General features: G+C 45.9%; 1 protein-coding gene across 1 annotated transcript; it reads left to right on the top strand.

Moving 5' to 3' along the window:
* The first annotated feature begins 2,551 nt into the window (after positions 1 to 2,551).
* LOC135877850 (olfactory receptor 5G3-like) lies at positions 2,552 to 3,187 on the top strand. Its single transcript, XM_065403381.1, has one exon. The coding sequence runs from the start codon at positions 2,552 to 2,554 to the stop codon at positions 3,185 to 3,187; it is 636 nt and encodes a 211-aa protein (XP_065259453.1).
* Positions 3,188 to 16,659: the final 13,472 nt, after the last annotated feature.

Below are 16,659 nucleotides of genomic sequence, written 5' to 3'. Positions count from 1 at the left end.
AGATCTTAAGATGGTTAAAGAAAACTTAGTTTGATAGTATCCTGTCTGGCAAGAAATCACTTATCAATGGTTGTGAAACCCTCATTTCTGTATGTTTTATCTTTGTGGCCCCCACTTTTCTATTGTTAATCTGTCTGGTTCTCTAATTGTTTCTGTCTGCTTTATAATTAATTTTGCTAGGTGTAAGTTAATTAGGGTAGTGGGATATAACTGGTTAGAGAATTGTTGCAATATGTTAGGATTGGTTAGTTAAATTTCAGTAAAATGATTAGTTAAGGTATAGCTGAGAATATTACTATATAAACTGGGGTCAAACAGGAAGTGGAAGGGAAATTGGAATCATAATTTGCTAAGGTGGGGGGGGGGAGACGGGAACAGGGAATAGGGAATGAGGAACAGGGACACAGGCAAGGCTTTGTGGCGTCAGAGCTGGGAAGGGGAACACGGGGTAAATGCTCTGCGGCATCAGAGCCGGGAAGGGGAACACAGGGTAAACACTCTGCGGTGTCAGAGCTGGGAAGGGGGACGCAGGGTAAACGCTGTGCAGCGTCAGACCTCGGAACGGAACCCTGGGGAACAGACTCTATCGGCGTATAGAGATAAGCCTGACTGGTGTGAAGGGCTTCAAAATATGCTTGCTTGGAAATTAACCCCAATAAACATTGCATTGTCTGTGCTTCGGACTTCTGGTCTTTTTCTGCTTGCTGTCTGCATGACAAGAACCAGGGTTGAGGGAAAGCCCTCTAACACTCCCCAAGCCCTAATTCATTAATTCTGCTCCCTCATCCCCACATACCTCAGTCTCTCTCCCTGCCCCTGATCCACTGTACTCTCATTGGGTACTACCATTACATGGTGACAGTGAATCCCACTGCTAGATGTTGATCTGGTCCCTGCTTCTCTCAGAATAACTTGTGAACCATTCCTTTTCTTCTATGTCCTTAAGAAGGAGGGAGTGGAGAGTGAGGGAGCATCTACTAATGACATAACAACAGGCTCATTACATGATTTTGTATTGATCTGCTCGCTCATCCTTAATAATGGAGGCATTGATAGCGACTCCATATTTAAGGATGAGTTGAGTTTTTCCTCTTAAAATCAGGAATTCTTGTTTGTATGAAAAGTACAGAATGTCCCCACAATTACAGCACTTACTCTTTTTGGGCAAAACATGAATTTTTTGAGAATTTACAAGTAAATCTGTTAATTAGTCTAAGAATTAAAATTAATTAGAAATAGATCCTTTAAGAAATTTAGTATCATGTGTCTAGTCTTTATTTTGATTTGATTGTTTTTTGCTGCTAATGATTTCAGTAACAGAATGACACAGACGCTTCAAAATTCCCATATAGATAAAACTCACTGAAATCCTCTGCACAAGCTACATTTAAGAGTATTTTTTGTATTATTCTTCATAACTGAAAGTTTCTCCTTCAGCAGAGGCTCAATGAAATGATGTTCTACTACAGGGAATTTCAAAATGGCTGCCATCTCACATTATTATCAATGAAATGGAAGCCACAGTTGCCATCAACTGGTAGCCACTTTGAGAAGAGTACCTTTTTTATATCATTATTCTCAAAGTGACTGAAGCCACTGCTGTCCCCTTGGTAATCAGGACTGGAGGCAGTGACTGAAAAGATAGAGGTGGTTTTGGGAGCAGGTGCTCCAAGAAAGTGAGCAAGGACTAGTGGCAATGGCAGGGATAGCAATGGGATGTCATGGAGCAAGACTCTTGGGATATGGAAAAGGTGGGACCAACGGGAGGCAGGGGAGGAGCGTTGATAGGGAACAGAATATTGAGGTATCCACAGAGCAGGGAGGACTGGAAGCAGTGGTTGCAAAGGGTATTCTTCTGACAAAATGTGATAAGCCAAGGAAACAAATTGGGTGTTTCTCACAAATTTGACTTTCAGTTCAGTTCTACTCAACAGATTCCATCTTATATCAGCAAGTCATGCATGTGTGCTACAGAAATGGACAAGGAAAGTCACACCACGATGACTGAGTTCATCCTCTCAGGGTTAACAAACAGTCCACACATGAAGGCAATGTGCTTTGGGGTGTGTGTCAGGATGCTGGGCAAAGGGTTGCAAATTCAGCCCTCTGTCATGCCCGCTCCTCGTTAGGGGAACAAATTAGAGCAGGGTGGAGGTAACCTGGCCCCAATTGGGGAGGTGGAGACAGCTGCTACCTAATTACTCTGGGGCTGCATAAAAGCTTCAGGGGAAGGAAGCCAGGGAAGAGCAGGAGAAAAGGAAAAAGGCAGGGAATGGAAGCAGGGAGGTTGCAGGCAGGGAGGGGACAGCTGACGGTGAATGGTTACTTGTACATGGTGAAATGGTGGTGGGAAAAAGCCTGAGAATAAAGTGCACCAGTGGTTACTAAACTTTAGGTCTGAGAGTGACTTTGTTAACCTAGCAGAGACAGAAGCCAAGGGGGCCATGCCACACTCTGCTACAGGGTGATTTTAGCAATGTATCTCATCATCTTGGTTGGGAATCTTGGGGTGATGGTGTCAATTAGGATTGACTTTTGACTTCACACCGCCATGTACTTTTTCCTCAAACACTTGTCTTTTCTAGACCTTGTTTATTCCTCAGCTGTCATTCCTAAAATGCTGATGAATGTCTTAGCAGAGAAGAAAACCATTTCGTACACTGGCTATGCAATACAGATGTTTTTCTTTGGCCTCTCTGCAAGTCCAGAGTGCCTCCTGCTGGTTGTGATGGCATATGACCATTATGTGGCCATCTGTAACCTGCTGCTCTATATGGGCCTCATGTCCCGAAGAGCCTGTGCCCAGCTAGCAGCTGGCTCAGATCTCAGTGGTTTTGTGAATGCAATGACACAAATAATTTCCACCTTTAGATTGTCTTTCTATGGTTCCAACATCATCAATCATTTCTTCTGTGACATCTCTCCACTCTTAGCTCTCTCCTGCTCCAACACCCACATCAGTGAGACAGTGGTAACTATTTCCACTATGTTTCTGGGCTTATTCACTTCAGTGGAAAATCTTGTTTCCTATATTTTCATTGTCTCCACCATCCTGCGGATCCACTTTGCTGATGGGAAACGCAAAACATTCTCCAATCTGTGCTTCCCACCTGATGGCTGTTGTCATCTTCTATGGAACCATGGCGTTCATGTATCTGCGACCCAATTCCAGCTACTCAAAGGGTGAAGATAAATGGGCTACATAGTGGTGATTCCCATGCTGAACCCCTTAGGCAAAAGGAAGTGAAGAATGTCCTGAGTAGGATTCTACAATGGAAAATACTTTCTTGAAAGAGATGAAGATTTGAATAAACTAATAAACTCTGGCAAAAGAACTGCTATTTATTCGCCCATGAAAGCTTATGCTCCAATACTTCTGTTAGTCTATAAGGTGCCACAGGACTCTTTGTCGCTTTTTACAGATCCAGACTAACACGGCTACCCCTCTGATGCTATTTATTAGATCACAATATTTAAACAATTGAGCAAATCCATGTTGACAGAAAATATAGTATAATCAAAAATATTAGGATAAGATTTTATCTTTCCACAAAAGGATACATGCTGTTCCTAATGGTAAAATAGGTTGAAGTGGGCGAGGGAAGCATCTAATACAGATGGTTGAATGTCGTTGTGGGTGTTAACATGAGGTAACTTTGCCTCATTATGTATGATAAGTTACTGGAAAAGGAAAAGGTAATTGAGAACAAGAGAATAAGTCCATGAATATGTCTTGTCACATGTACTTGATTTTGATTTTTGGTGTGATTATAAATTTGATTACTGAAAGTAACTGTGTTGGCAAAATATACTTAAAAATCTGTAAGGCATTTGACTTAGTACCTCACAACATTTCCATTAAAAAGTAGCACTACAGAAAGCCAATGTGGCTCATATTAAATGGTTAAAAATATGCCTGATAGATATGCCTGATAGGGAATCTCAAAATTTCTAGGTGGTTTTAATGTTCGTCTTGGGGTCCACCAGGGATCTGCCCTTGGGTCAATGGTATCCAATATTTTTCACAATGATCTGGAAAAAAATATAAATCATTTCCAATAAAGATTGGTGAAGTGGTAAATAACAGTGAAGGCAGGGCAGTCATACAGAGATCTCGATCACTTGATAAGCAGGCCTCAAACATGTGTTTTAATACAGCAAAATGTAAGGTCAGACATATAGGAACAAAAAATGATTAAATGACTTTCTCCTGGAAAGCAGTGACCCTGAAAAGGGCTTCGGGCTTACAGTGGATAACCTACAGAACATGAATTCCTAGTGCAATGGTGGGGCTAAGAGGGCTAAAAGGATATTTCCATTTATATGAAGGGGAATATCAAGTAGTAGAGATATGCTCTTACCTCCGTATGTTGGCACTGATGAGGCCAGTGTAGGCATCCATATTTTCAAGAAGATATTGAAAAATTGAAGAGGGTTCAGAAAAGACCTACAAGAATGATATGATGTCTGGGTGTCAAGAGACATGCCTCTGTGACATCAGCGGCTCGGCACTTTTATAAGCAGCTTGCTGGGCTGAGGTCAAGACACACATGCAACTGACTCATCTCCTCCAGCTGACAGGGCTGATGTCAAGGCATGGGGTTCTGTGCCTCTGGCTCTCCTCTTACAATGGTTGATTCACTTCCCTTTGTCCTTTCTCTCTGAATTTCTCGGTTACACTTTCTGCTCCTGTTTCCCTCACACCACATCTACTTCCTGCTGGTAGAATGTGCTGCTGCTCTGGGCCAGGAAACACCAGTGCTGCCTACTTATTCCTTGCCAGTTGTAGTGCTCTGACAGATCTAGTGGAGGGTGAGGAAATCAGAAGGGGGAGGGGGTGGGGGTGGGGGTGGTGTTTTATTAATTTAGATGGAATATCAGGGCCCAAAGAGGTTAACACAACCCAGTAACATTGTCCAACATTAAACAATTTTAAACAAGGTTTGGGGTTTGGTCTACAGGGACCTCAGCCTGCTTAGTACCATGCCAATCAAACCATTAAAAATCCTTTTAACCTTTTTATTACAGATTCAGAAAAGAAGGAAAAACAGTTAAAGCTTTTGAAATGTAAAGCATTAAATAAGGTTTTCATTTTAACAACATCCCTTGTTCCTTTTTCCATTAGATGTAGGGAGTTCTTAGAAAGAAACACTTCTTGCTTGGCAGCCTTTTAGATGGTATTAAAGATGGTAATAACTGTCCTTTTGTGGGGGGAAAGGGAAAGCTAGTTGAGATGGGCCGGAGCTGTTATTGCTGTGTTGTGCAATTCACACAAAACCTGACAAACACACACAAGAGGGTAAATGAAATAATAGAAAAGAGAGAAAATTCAGCTTCTGTCTTTGGTGTTGACTCTCACTTGCAACCTCACTGCTGGAGAAACACAGGCATAGCATATGATCTCATAATAGCAGGTGTTGGTCCTACTTTGAGCAGGGGATTGGATTAGACGACCTCCTGAGGTCTCTTCCAACCCTAATATTCTATGATTCTATGATCAGCCACTCAAGGCCTGGTAAATTTGTATTAGCATCAGGTTGTTGCCTCTGCTTGGTTACAGCAGTGTTGCACCATATATAATCATAGAATATTAGGGTTGGAAGAGACCTCAGGAGGTCATGTAGTCCAATCCCCTACTCAAAGCAGGACCAACACCAACTAAATCATCCTAGCCAGGGCTTTGTCAAGCCAGGCCTTAAAAACCTCTAAGGATGGAGATTCCACCACCTCCCTAGGTAACACATCCAGTGCTTCACCACTCTCCTAGTGAAATAGTGTTTCCTAATATCCAACCTAGACTTCCCCCACTACAACTTGAAACCATTGCTTCTTGTTCTGTGATCTGCCACCACTGAGAACAGCCTAGCTCCATCCTCCATCCACCCCAGGTAGAATAGAATCATAGAACAGGGTTGGAAGGGACCTCAGGAGGTCATCTAGTCCAACCCCCTGCTCAAAGCAGGACTAATCCCCAACTAAATCATTCCAGCCAGGGCTTTGTCAAGCCTGACCTAGGTAACCTATTCCAGTGCTTCACCACCCTCCTAGTGAAATAGTGTTTCCTAATATCCAACCTAGACCTCCCCCACTGCAACTTGAGACCATTGCTTCTTGTTCTGTGATCTGCCACCACTGAGAACAGCCTAGCTCCATCCTCTTTGGAACTCCCCTTCAGGTAGTTGAAGGCTTCTATCAAATCCCCCCTCACTCTTCTCTTCTGCAGACTAAATAACCCCAGTTAGAATATCAGGGTTGAAAGGGATCTCAGGAGGTCATCTAGTCCAACCCCCTGCTCAAAGCAGGACCAATTCCCAACTAAATCATCCCAGCCAGAGCTTTGTCAAGCCTGACCTTAAAAACCTCTAAGGATGGAGATTCCACCACCTCCCTAGGTAACCCATTCCAGTGTTTCACCACCCTCCTAGTGAAAAAGTTTTTCCTAATATCCAACCTAAACCTCCCCCACTGCAACTTGAGACCATTACTCCTTGTTCTGTCAGCCTCTCCTTGTAAGTCCCCTAATCATTTTTGTTGCCCTCTGCTGGACTCTCTCCAATTTGTCCACATCCCTTCTGTAGTGGGGGAACCAAAACTCAATACTCCAGGTGTGGCCTCACCAGTGCCGAATAGATGGGAATAATCGCTTCCCTCAATCTGCTGGCAATTCTCCTACTAATACAGCCCAATATGCTGTTGGCCTTCTTGGCAACAAGGGCACACTGCTGACTCATATCCAACTTCCCATGCACTTTAATCCCCAGGTCCTTTTCTGCAGAACTGGTGCTTAGCCAGTCGGTCCCCAGTCTGTAGCGGTGCCTGGCATTCCTTCCTTCCTAAGTGCAGGACTCTGCACTTGTCCTTGTTGAACCTCATCAGATTTCTTTTGGCCCAATCCTCCAATTTTTCTAGGTCACTCTGGACGCTATCCCTACCCTCCAGCGTATCTACTTCTCCCCCCAACTTAGTGTTATCTGCAAACTTGCTGAGGGTGCAATTCATCCCATCATCCAGATCATTAATAAAGATGTTGAACAAGATATACATCTTGGCTGGCTAAGCCAGATTCTTATTAGACAGAAGGAGAAAGGAGAGGGATGGGAAAAAGAAGAAATAAGGTGTGGAAGGAAAAGCACACATTGGGGAGTGGGAGAGAGACAAAATCTCATATCCCACATGGTATTCGGGTGTTAGCTGAAACTAGTGGTTAGCTGGAACAGTGTCCTCTGAGGCCCTCTCTCTAGCCCAGTTTGATCAGGCTCTCTCTCAAGATTAGGACAAAGTAGGTCCGGGGTCTCAGGCGATAATGGGGTTGGCTACCATGATGGCAAAGCTTGCTCCAGTAGTCAATTTTTCTTCCCCCAGGCTCTTTCTTTCAGGACCCTAAAGGTAGTGATGGGCAGAATAGCCCATCCCCTCATTTTTTTGTCCACTAATTAGGCCTAATTTTTAAAACATCAATTTTGGTTTATTGATTTTTGGCCCCACACTATCTTCTTTACCAAGCATGATCTTAACACAGTCTTTTACCTATATCAGTAGACCTATCTATTTGAACGAATCCAGTCTGTCTCCCTTTTGTACCTTTTCCCATTAACATTTGGATTTGGATATTATGACCTCTTATGAACTTTTACTGACATCTTACAGTTAAACTCACAACTGGTATAAATGTGCAGATGCAATTATCATAACAAGTGACAAAGAGGAGAGGAGAGAAGGAGAAATTGGAGGAAGATTTGGCTACCTGCTCAGTAGCCCTGGGAGCAACTTCTAGCAGCTGTGACAAGCAGCTAAGGGGAAAATATACTCACAGCCTGCAGCCTCTGCTTTGGGGGCACATTTTACCTGGCATGAATAAGAGTGTCTCTCCAAGGACCAATGTGTGACTGTCACTTCCAATAGGTGACACAATAGCTATGTAAATAGTCAAGAAGGCTTTGAATAGATCAGCTACCACTCCTGTTTACTTTGAATAAAGGTGGGTCAGAGAGCAACAGCACCAGGCAACTTTACATACAGGAAACTTTGGCCAAACACAGCGCTGAGGGCACATTTCCAAACCAAACTGCTTCTCTCTAGAGCTGGTCAAAATGTTGGGAAACAATTGTTTAATACGAAGTTGAAATTTTGAAATTTCACAGGACTAAAAAATGGAACAAATTATTATTTATGTGAATTTATTTTTAAAAAATTGTCAAAATTTAAAACTTTTGAAATGTCATTATCTCCTTTTCACCCCTTTGTCTCCTTTTTGCCATTGAATACTACAATATGAATAACCTCAAGGTGTTTTTTTTATTACTGTTTTCCCCCCCCACATTTTCCTTTTCCTTTCTCCTTCCCCCCGCCCCCCCATGTTGCATTCTGTAACTTTTCACAATTTCCTCAACTTTGGAAAACAGTCAGAGTGGCAGAAGGAAAAATGAAACTCAGAAACTGCAGCTTTTCAGAACTTGTGCTTTTTGCCATTCATTAACTTTGTGAAATTGGAGAAGATTTGAAAAGCTATTGAAGGCAAAAAAGGACCATGAAAAACATAAAAGGAAAAGTGGAAAAATTTTCAAAAAATTGCAAAGTCAGAGATTGCTTTCATTCCATTACAGTCAGTGGCAAAAAATAGACAGGGATGGGGAGAGAACAAAGCGGGGGAGAAATGGAAAATTTTATAATTTAAAAGAGTCTCCATTTTTCTAAAAAAAAAATTCCTGTTGAACATGGTAAAAAAAGTCTTCTTTTTCAGAACCTGATTGATTTTTTGTTGTTGTTAAGATCCAAGGGGTTTGGATCGGTATTCACCAGGAAATTGGTGGAGAAGTCTCTCAAGGCTACCCAGGGAAGGGTTATAGTGGGAGGGAGATATTTTGGGGGGAAGACAGAGTTCCCAAATGACTCATAAATCGTTGTTTAAACGATTTGGTGGTGGCAGCATACTGATCTAAGCTGGTAATTAAGCTTAGGGGTTCTCATGCAGGTCCCCACATCTGTACCCTAAAGTTCAGAGTGGGGGTGAAACCTATGACATGGTAGGCAGCAAGATGGGATTCAAAGGAGCCAAAAGCCAGTAGATTTTTTTCTCTCCTTTGAACTGCTGGGGAAGCAGTGAAGAGATACAGATCTTATCTCTCTTGGCCTGAAGGCAAAGACGTTAAGTTTTTCTAATAAGGGCTTTGTTAGAAGAAGGTCCAGCTGTGATAGCGAGCAGATAATTAACATTTTGCAAAAGAAAAGTCACAAAACCAGTTTTTCTTGTTTCTTTCTTACTCTGAGGAGTCTAGTTACAATAAAGAAATTTACAAGCTGTTTTTTTTTTGTTTTTTTGTTTTTTTGACCTCTCGGGGATAGCTAAAGTCGACCAGGGGGAAAATGTCATACAAGGGGGGGGGGGGAAATTATGCAAAAGGAAATAGAATTAACCCGATTACAGGCTGAGGAAAACCAAAAAGAACATGACAGACAGATGGCCAGAGATGAGGCTGCCCACAAAAGAGCTATGGAGGAGAAAGACAAAGAGATGGAGGAGAAAGAAAGAATGAAAGCATGCACTGGAGTTAGCAAAGATTCAGCAAAATACACCAAATAATCCTAACAATCCTCCCTCAAAAATCCATGGATGGGAGCGACTATGTCCACAGTATAATGAATCCAGGGATATTGCTGAATATTTCCTCACCTTTGAGAGACTGTGCACTCTCCATACCATTCCTGAAGATCAAAAGATGACCACATTGGTAGCAAAATTGACTGGAAGAGCTCTGGACGTATTCAACAAGATGCCTATTGGGGAGGCTTCTGACTATGGTAAATTTAAAGATTTGGTTTTGAAACAATTTCAAGTTACACCTGACACTTACAGAGTCAAATTTAGAGCCCTTCAAAGAGGGCCTGGACTAAGTAATGTGGTTTATGCACACCAGATAAAGGATCTGTTAAAGAAATGGGCCGACGGCAGAGGTGTAACTACCTTTGAAGGAATGGTTGATTTAATGACTCAGGAACAATTCCTGAATATGACCAAGGATAATATAAAACAGTGGTTATGGGATAACAAAATAGACTCAGCCGAAAGTCTTGCTTCTTACACTGATCAATACGAGCAGTCCCAGGCCGCCACAGAGGCGGGGAAAATCAACACAAAACGGGTGGAGGAAGCAGAGAGGAACAACCCAGGTCGCAGTTTGAGCGACGATCAGAAGGGACACCCTCAAACCACACCCTACCACCGGGGGCAGCTCAAGGCCCCACCTACATCCCAAGGAAAACCCCAAACCCCTTATTGTCCCACCACACCAGTCTCCAGCAACCCACCTCACCCCAGTGATACCTTAGCAGGGTGATGTTTTAAATGTAATGAGCTGGGGCATATAAAGGCCCAGTGCCCCAAGAACCCCAACTGATTACAGTTCATTACACCACAATCACACCAAAGGTCCCCAGGCCCAGATGCCTCTCAAATACTCTTGGAGAGAAGAGAAACCTTGAGAGTGGGCGGAAAGAAGGTTATCGCGTGGAGGGACACTGGAGCACAAGTGTCAACTATCCACCAATCCCTAGTGGACCCCAAATTCATCAACCCAGAGGTTCCGGTGACAATTCAACCCTTCATGTCAAACTCTTTAAACTTGCCTACAGCCAAGTTGCATGTCCAGTACAAGGGCTGGTCAGGAATGTGGACTTTTGCAGTCTATGATAATTATCCCATCCCCATGCTGCCGGGGGGGAGACTTGGCCAACCATGTGAAGCTAGCCAAGAGGGTGGGAATGGTCACCCGCAGCCAGGCTAAGCAAGCTTTAACACCTATCCCTGTTCCTGAGCCTTCCACCAGGGCCCTGTCTGTGTTACCAGAGACCCAGACAGAGGTGGTGGAGCCGGATCCCCTGCCCACGAGTGCTACAGCCATAGTGGATCCAGTCCCAGAACCAGAACTGGTGAAGCAACTAGCCCCAGAACCCTTGCCAGCACTGAGTCCAGTGCTTGCAACCCCGTCTACAACCCCAACGCCAGAGGGCACCAGAGAGCCTGAACAGGCAGACGCAGGTTAATCCTACCCAAGAGGCTCAACCAGAGCCTGAAATACCACATAGTGCACCAGCGGAGAGCAGTTCACAGTCAACGGAAACAACTCCATCACCTGCATCACTTCCAGAGGGACCAAGCCCAAGTCCACAGTCCAAGGAGGAACTGATGTCATCAGCATCAAGGGAACAGTTCCAGGCTGAGCAGGAAGCAGATGACAGCTTTCAGAAAGCTTGGGTGGCGGCACGGTGCACCCCACCGCCTCTCAGCTCTTCTAACCGATCCCGGTTTGTTGTAGAACAAGGACTTTTATACAAGGAAACTCTCTGGTGGACACCAGGAAGACTGGCATCCTCAAAGACAGTTGGTAGTTCCAACTAAGTACTGGGTAAAGCTCTTGAGCTTAGCCCATGATCATCCTAGTGGCCATTCTGGGGTGAACAGAACCAAAGACCGGTTGGGGAAGTCCTTCCGCTGGGAGGGAATGGGCAAGGACGTTGCTAATTATGTCCGGTCTTGTGAGGTGTGCCAACGAGTGGGAAAACCCCAAGACCAGGTTAAAGCCCCTCTCCAGCCACTCCCCATAATTGAGGTTCCCTTTCAGAAAGTAGCTGTGGATATTCTGGGTCCTTTCCCAAAAAAGACACCCAGAGGAAAACAATACATACTAACTTTCATGGATTTTGCCACCCGATGGCCGGAAGCAGTACCTTTAAGCAACACCAGGGCTAAAAGTGTGTGCCAGGCATTAGCAGACATTTTTGCCAGGGTAGATTGGTCCTCTGACATCCTTACAGATTCGGGAACTAATTTCCTGGCAGGGACCATGAAAAACCTGTGGGAAGCTCATGGGGTGAATCACTTGGTTGCCACCCCTTACCACCATCAAACCAATGGCCTGGTGGAGAGGTTTAATGAAACTTTGGGGGCCATGATACGTAAATTCGTAAATGAGCACTCCAATGATTGGGACCTAGTGTTGCAGCAGTTGCTTTTTGCCTACAGAGCTGTACCACATCCCAGTTTAGGGTTTTCTCCATTTAAAAATGTGTATGGCCGCGAGGTTAAGGGGCCGTTACAGTTGGTGAAGCTGCAATGGGAGGGGTTTACGCCTTCTCCAGGAACTAACATTCTAGACTTTGTAAGCAACCTACAAAGCACCCTCCGACACTCTTTAGCCCTTGCTAAAGAAAACCTAAAGGATGCTCAGGAAGAGCAAAAGGCCTGGTATGATAAACATTCCAGAGAGTGGTCCTTCAAAGTAGGAGACCAAGTCATGGTCTTAAAGGCGCTCCAGGCCCATAAAATGGAAGCATCGTGTTAAGGGCCATTCACGTTCCAAGAGCGACTGGGAGCTGTTAACTATCTCTTAGCATTCCCCACCTCAAATATAAAGCCTAAGGTATACCATGTTAATTCTCTAAAGCCCTTTTATTCCAGAGAATTAAAGGTTTGCCAGTTTACAGCCCAGGGAACAGATGACGCGGAGTGGCCTGAAGGTGTCTACTACGAAGGAAAAAGTGACAGTGGCGTGGAAGAGGTGAACCTCTCCACGACCCTTGGATGTCTGCAGTGACAGCAGATCAAGGAGCTGTGCACTAGCTTCGCGCCAGTGTTCTCAGCCACCCCAGGACAGACCGAACGGGCATACCACTCCATTGACACAGGTAATGCTCACCCAATTAGAACTCCATCCTACCGGGTGTCTCCGCACGCCAACACTGCTATAAGACGGGAGATCCAGGACATGCTACAGATGGGTATAATCTGCCCCCTAACAGTGCATGGGCATCTCCAGTGGTTCTAGTTCCCAAACCAGATGGGGAAATACGCTTTTGCGTGGACTATCATAAGCTAAATGCTGTAACTTGTCCCGACAACTATCCAATGCCACGCACAGATGAGCTATTGGAGAAACTGGGACATGCCCAATGCATCTCTACCTTAGACTTAACCAAAGGGTACTGGCAAGTACAACTAGATGAACCCGCCAAGGAAAGGTCAGCCTTTGTTACCCATGCAGGGGTGTATGAATTTAATGTGCTCCCTTTCGGGCTGCGAAATGCACCCGCCACCCTCCAAAGACTTGTAGATGGTCTCCTAGCAGGATTGGGAGAATCTGCAGTTGCCTATTGCACACCCAGTACTTCAAGTTTGCTAATCTTATTCCAAGACACAGATTTCTGTGAGCGCCTGGTTCAGCATTTTCACCTTTTATGGGGTAATGTCAAGGCACAGGCTTCTGAGTCCCTTGGGTTAGCAGCAATGGCTTGGTGGGCTGAAAGCCAAGCACAGGCCATAGTGAAATTACTGGCTCAGCCCTCCATGTTTCTGGGTTTGTCTCAAGGTGCTGATCAAATTTGCAGATGACACAAAGCCAGGGGGTTGCAAACACTTTGGGGGATTGTAGTGATGTAAAGACTCACAGCAGCACCTCCTGCTGGTTGTCTTGGGAATTAGCTCAACTCCAGCTCCGGAGCACCCTCTGCTGGCCAATGTCTCGCCTGCCTCAGGCCCCATGTCCCTCCTGGACCCCGGTGCCCCTTTATCTCAGGATTCTGCCCCAGCAGTACCCCCACTCTCTGGGTCTCCTCTTCCAGGGGAACCCCCAACCCTCTAAACCCACCTTGCCTCAGTGGCTACTGCCAGTCATCATCTAGGCCCTGCTCACTGGGGCAGACTATAGTCTGTAATGGCCACTCATGCTGTGGCTGCTTCCCCAATCAGCCTAGCTTGGCTGCTTTAATACCAGTTCTTCAGGAGTGGGGCAGTTGCCCCACTACAGGGGTAGAGCTAAAATTCAAAGGGATTTTGATAAATTGGAGAACTGGGCTATAGAAAACAAAATGAAATTAAACGTAGACAAATGTAAGGTGCTATATTTAGGGAAGAAAAACCAAATGCACAAATACAGGATGGGGGATAACTGGCAGCAGCTCTACTGAGAAGGATCTGGGAGTTTTGGTGGATCACAATCTCAGCAATGCAGTTGCAAAAAAAGCAAATGCAGTTTTGGGTTGCATTACCGGAGGCATAGCAAGCAAGTCATGGGAGGTGATAGTACAGCTGTGATTGGCATTGGTTATGCCTCAGCGGGAGTACTGTGTCCAATTTTGGTCACCAATGTAGAAAAATTGGAAAGGTGCCAGAGGTGAGCAACAAAGCTGATGAAAGGGATGGAATGCAAGCCATATGAGCAAGGGCTGAAGGAACAGGTATGTTTACTTTGGAAAAGAGGAGTGTGGCACTCTGTACCTCAAAGCAGCACCCAGAACCTCCATATCCACCCCATCATATAATTATGATATATTTCATACCAAGCATGCCATGTAAGATATATATGAAAGGTCATGATCTGCTGAAACCTGTTGTTCTCTCCAAATATGTATATCATTACTGTGTATGAAGTTATGAGATTTTGCTGTATGGTTGTTTCTGAAATATGTTGTAAGTTTGCTAGGCCAGTCACTCCCAGTAGGCTGTTCAGTGACTATTAATCAGCAGGGGAGTTGTAATCAAGGGATTTACAATTAAATTACAGTTGCACAAGGACCACACCAGGGGGCTTGCTCAAGCCTTTGACTCAGCAAAGCCCACCAGGACATGTCTGGGCTAACATTTTCCAAGCATATGGTCTGAGGGTATAAAATAAGGGACAGTGGCATCATGCCTTGCCTTTTTCCTCCCCCCACCTATGCTGGAAGCAACAAGAATGCTGGGAAGACAAAGACTTCTACTGAGGAGACTGGTCCCAGGCTTAAGGGAGAAGACTGTGAATTAAGAACTGTAACATACAGCGGTGTGAGAAAACTGCTTGATCCAAATACTGCCTAGTGTAATAAGGTTTAAGATTTAGATGGTGAGCTTACCCTTTGTTTTCTTTGGTAACTATCTCTGACCTTTTATGCCTTCCACTTATAATCACTTAAATCTAGCTTTCTGTGGTTAATAACTCTGTTTTATAATTTATCTTAAACAGTATATTTTGCTTGAAGTGCTTGGAAAATCTCAACTCAGTTTACAAAGGCTAGTGTGTGTCCTCTACACATTGCGGGAGGGGTGGATTAAGTAATAAACTTACACTGGTCAGGCTTCTGATCAGGGCAAGACAGTACAGTTCTAGAGTGCAAGGCTGGAGGCTTGGGAGATTTGCTGGTGCCTTTCTCTGTATGATTTGTGAGTGGCTCTGGGAGCATTCATGCAATCTAGCTGGGTTTGGGGCTCCACATGCTGTTGTGCTGAGTGATAACAGCATCTGGAGGTGTTTGCTGCTTGTCACTAGCAAAACATTGTGAGAGACAGCCCAGGCTGGAGAGTTAAGGGAGCACAGTGGTTACCCTAGTTCCAGGTTGTACCCCAGAGATCCCATCACAAGGAGATTAAGTGGGAACATGATAGTGGTCTTTAAATACTTGAAAGGCTGCCATAAAAATGAGGGAGAAAAGTTGTTTTCTCTTGCCATAGAGGGCAGGACAAGAGGCAATGGGTTCAAGCTACAGCATAGCAGATTTAGATTAAATGTCAGGTAAAACTCTGTATCTGTAAGAACAGTAGGACAATGGAACAGACTGCTTCAGGAAGTCGTGGAATCGCCTTCACTGGGGATTTTCAAAAAGAGGCTGGATAGCCATCTGTCTTGGATGGCTTAGACACAACAAATCATGCATCTTGGCAGGGGGTTAGACTAGATCAGGGGTCTCAAACTCAGATAACCCCGAGGGCCGCATGAGGACTAGTGCATTGGCCCAAGGGCCGCATCACTGACACCCTCCCCGCCACTGCCTCTGGCCCCGCCCCCATTCCACCCCTTCCAATTAGGCCCTGCCCCTGCCCCACCTCTTCCCACCCCTTCCCTGCCCCATTCCAATCCCTTCCCTGAAGTCCCCACCCCAACGCTGCCCCCAGGGGGTGCAGAAAGGGTGCAGTGTGCAGCGGGGGCTGAGGGCAGGGAGTTGAGATGCAGGAGGTGTGCAGGGCAGGGAGTTGGTGTGTGGGGTACAAGAGGGGTGCGGCAGGGGGTCGGGGTGCAGGGTGCAGCGGGGGCTCAGGGCAGGGAGTTGGGGGTGCAGGAGGGGTGCGGGATGTGGCAGGGGGCTCAGGGCAGGGAGTTGGGGTGTGGGATGTGGCAGGGGGCTCAGGGCAGGGCAGGGAGTTGGGGGTGCAGGAGGGGTTCAGGGTGTGAGCTCCAGCCTGGTGCCGCTTACCTAGAGCGGCTCCGGGGTGGCAGCGGTGCTCACTGGGGCCAGGGCAGGCTCCCTGCCTGCCTTGGCCCCCGGCTCCGCGCTGCTCCGTTCCAGGAAGCAGCTGGAACCGTGTCCCTGCAGCCCCTGGGGGAGGGGCTCAGGGTTCCCTGCTTGTGCTGCTCTTGCCGCTCCTCCCACGAAGGTTCCTGTTCCCGGCCAATGGGAGCTGCGGGGAGCGGTGCCTGGAAGGAGGCAATGCCAGAGCCCCCTGCCTCCTTCCCCCTCCCCCTCCCCCCCGGCCCGAAGGGGCTTGCTGCCGGCTGCTTCAGAGAGCAGCGTGAGGCTCGCAGCGTCAGGAGGCAATCCCACGGGTAGGCAGAGGGGCGGCGGGGAGCTTGGCGGGCCACACACAAGAGCCCCGCATGCGGCCCGCAGGCCGCGTGTTTGAGACCCCTGGACTAG

Source organism: Emys orbicularis, chromosome 4, assembly GCF_028017835.1.
Source record: "Emys orbicularis isolate rEmyOrb1 chromosome 4, rEmyOrb1.hap1, whole genome shotgun sequence".
Taxonomy (NCBI): domain Eukaryota; kingdom Metazoa; phylum Chordata; order Testudines; family Emydidae; genus Emys; species Emys orbicularis.
The sequence above is the reverse complement of the archived record's forward strand: the minus strand, read 5'-3'. Positions and strand labels throughout refer to the sequence as shown.

Bases quoted from the DNA above. Each gene is read 5' to 3' on its own strand.
- LOC135877850 (XM_065403381.1), top strand. From the start codon at position 2,552: ATGTACTTTTTCCTCAAACACTTGTCTTTTCTAGACCTTGTTTATTCC.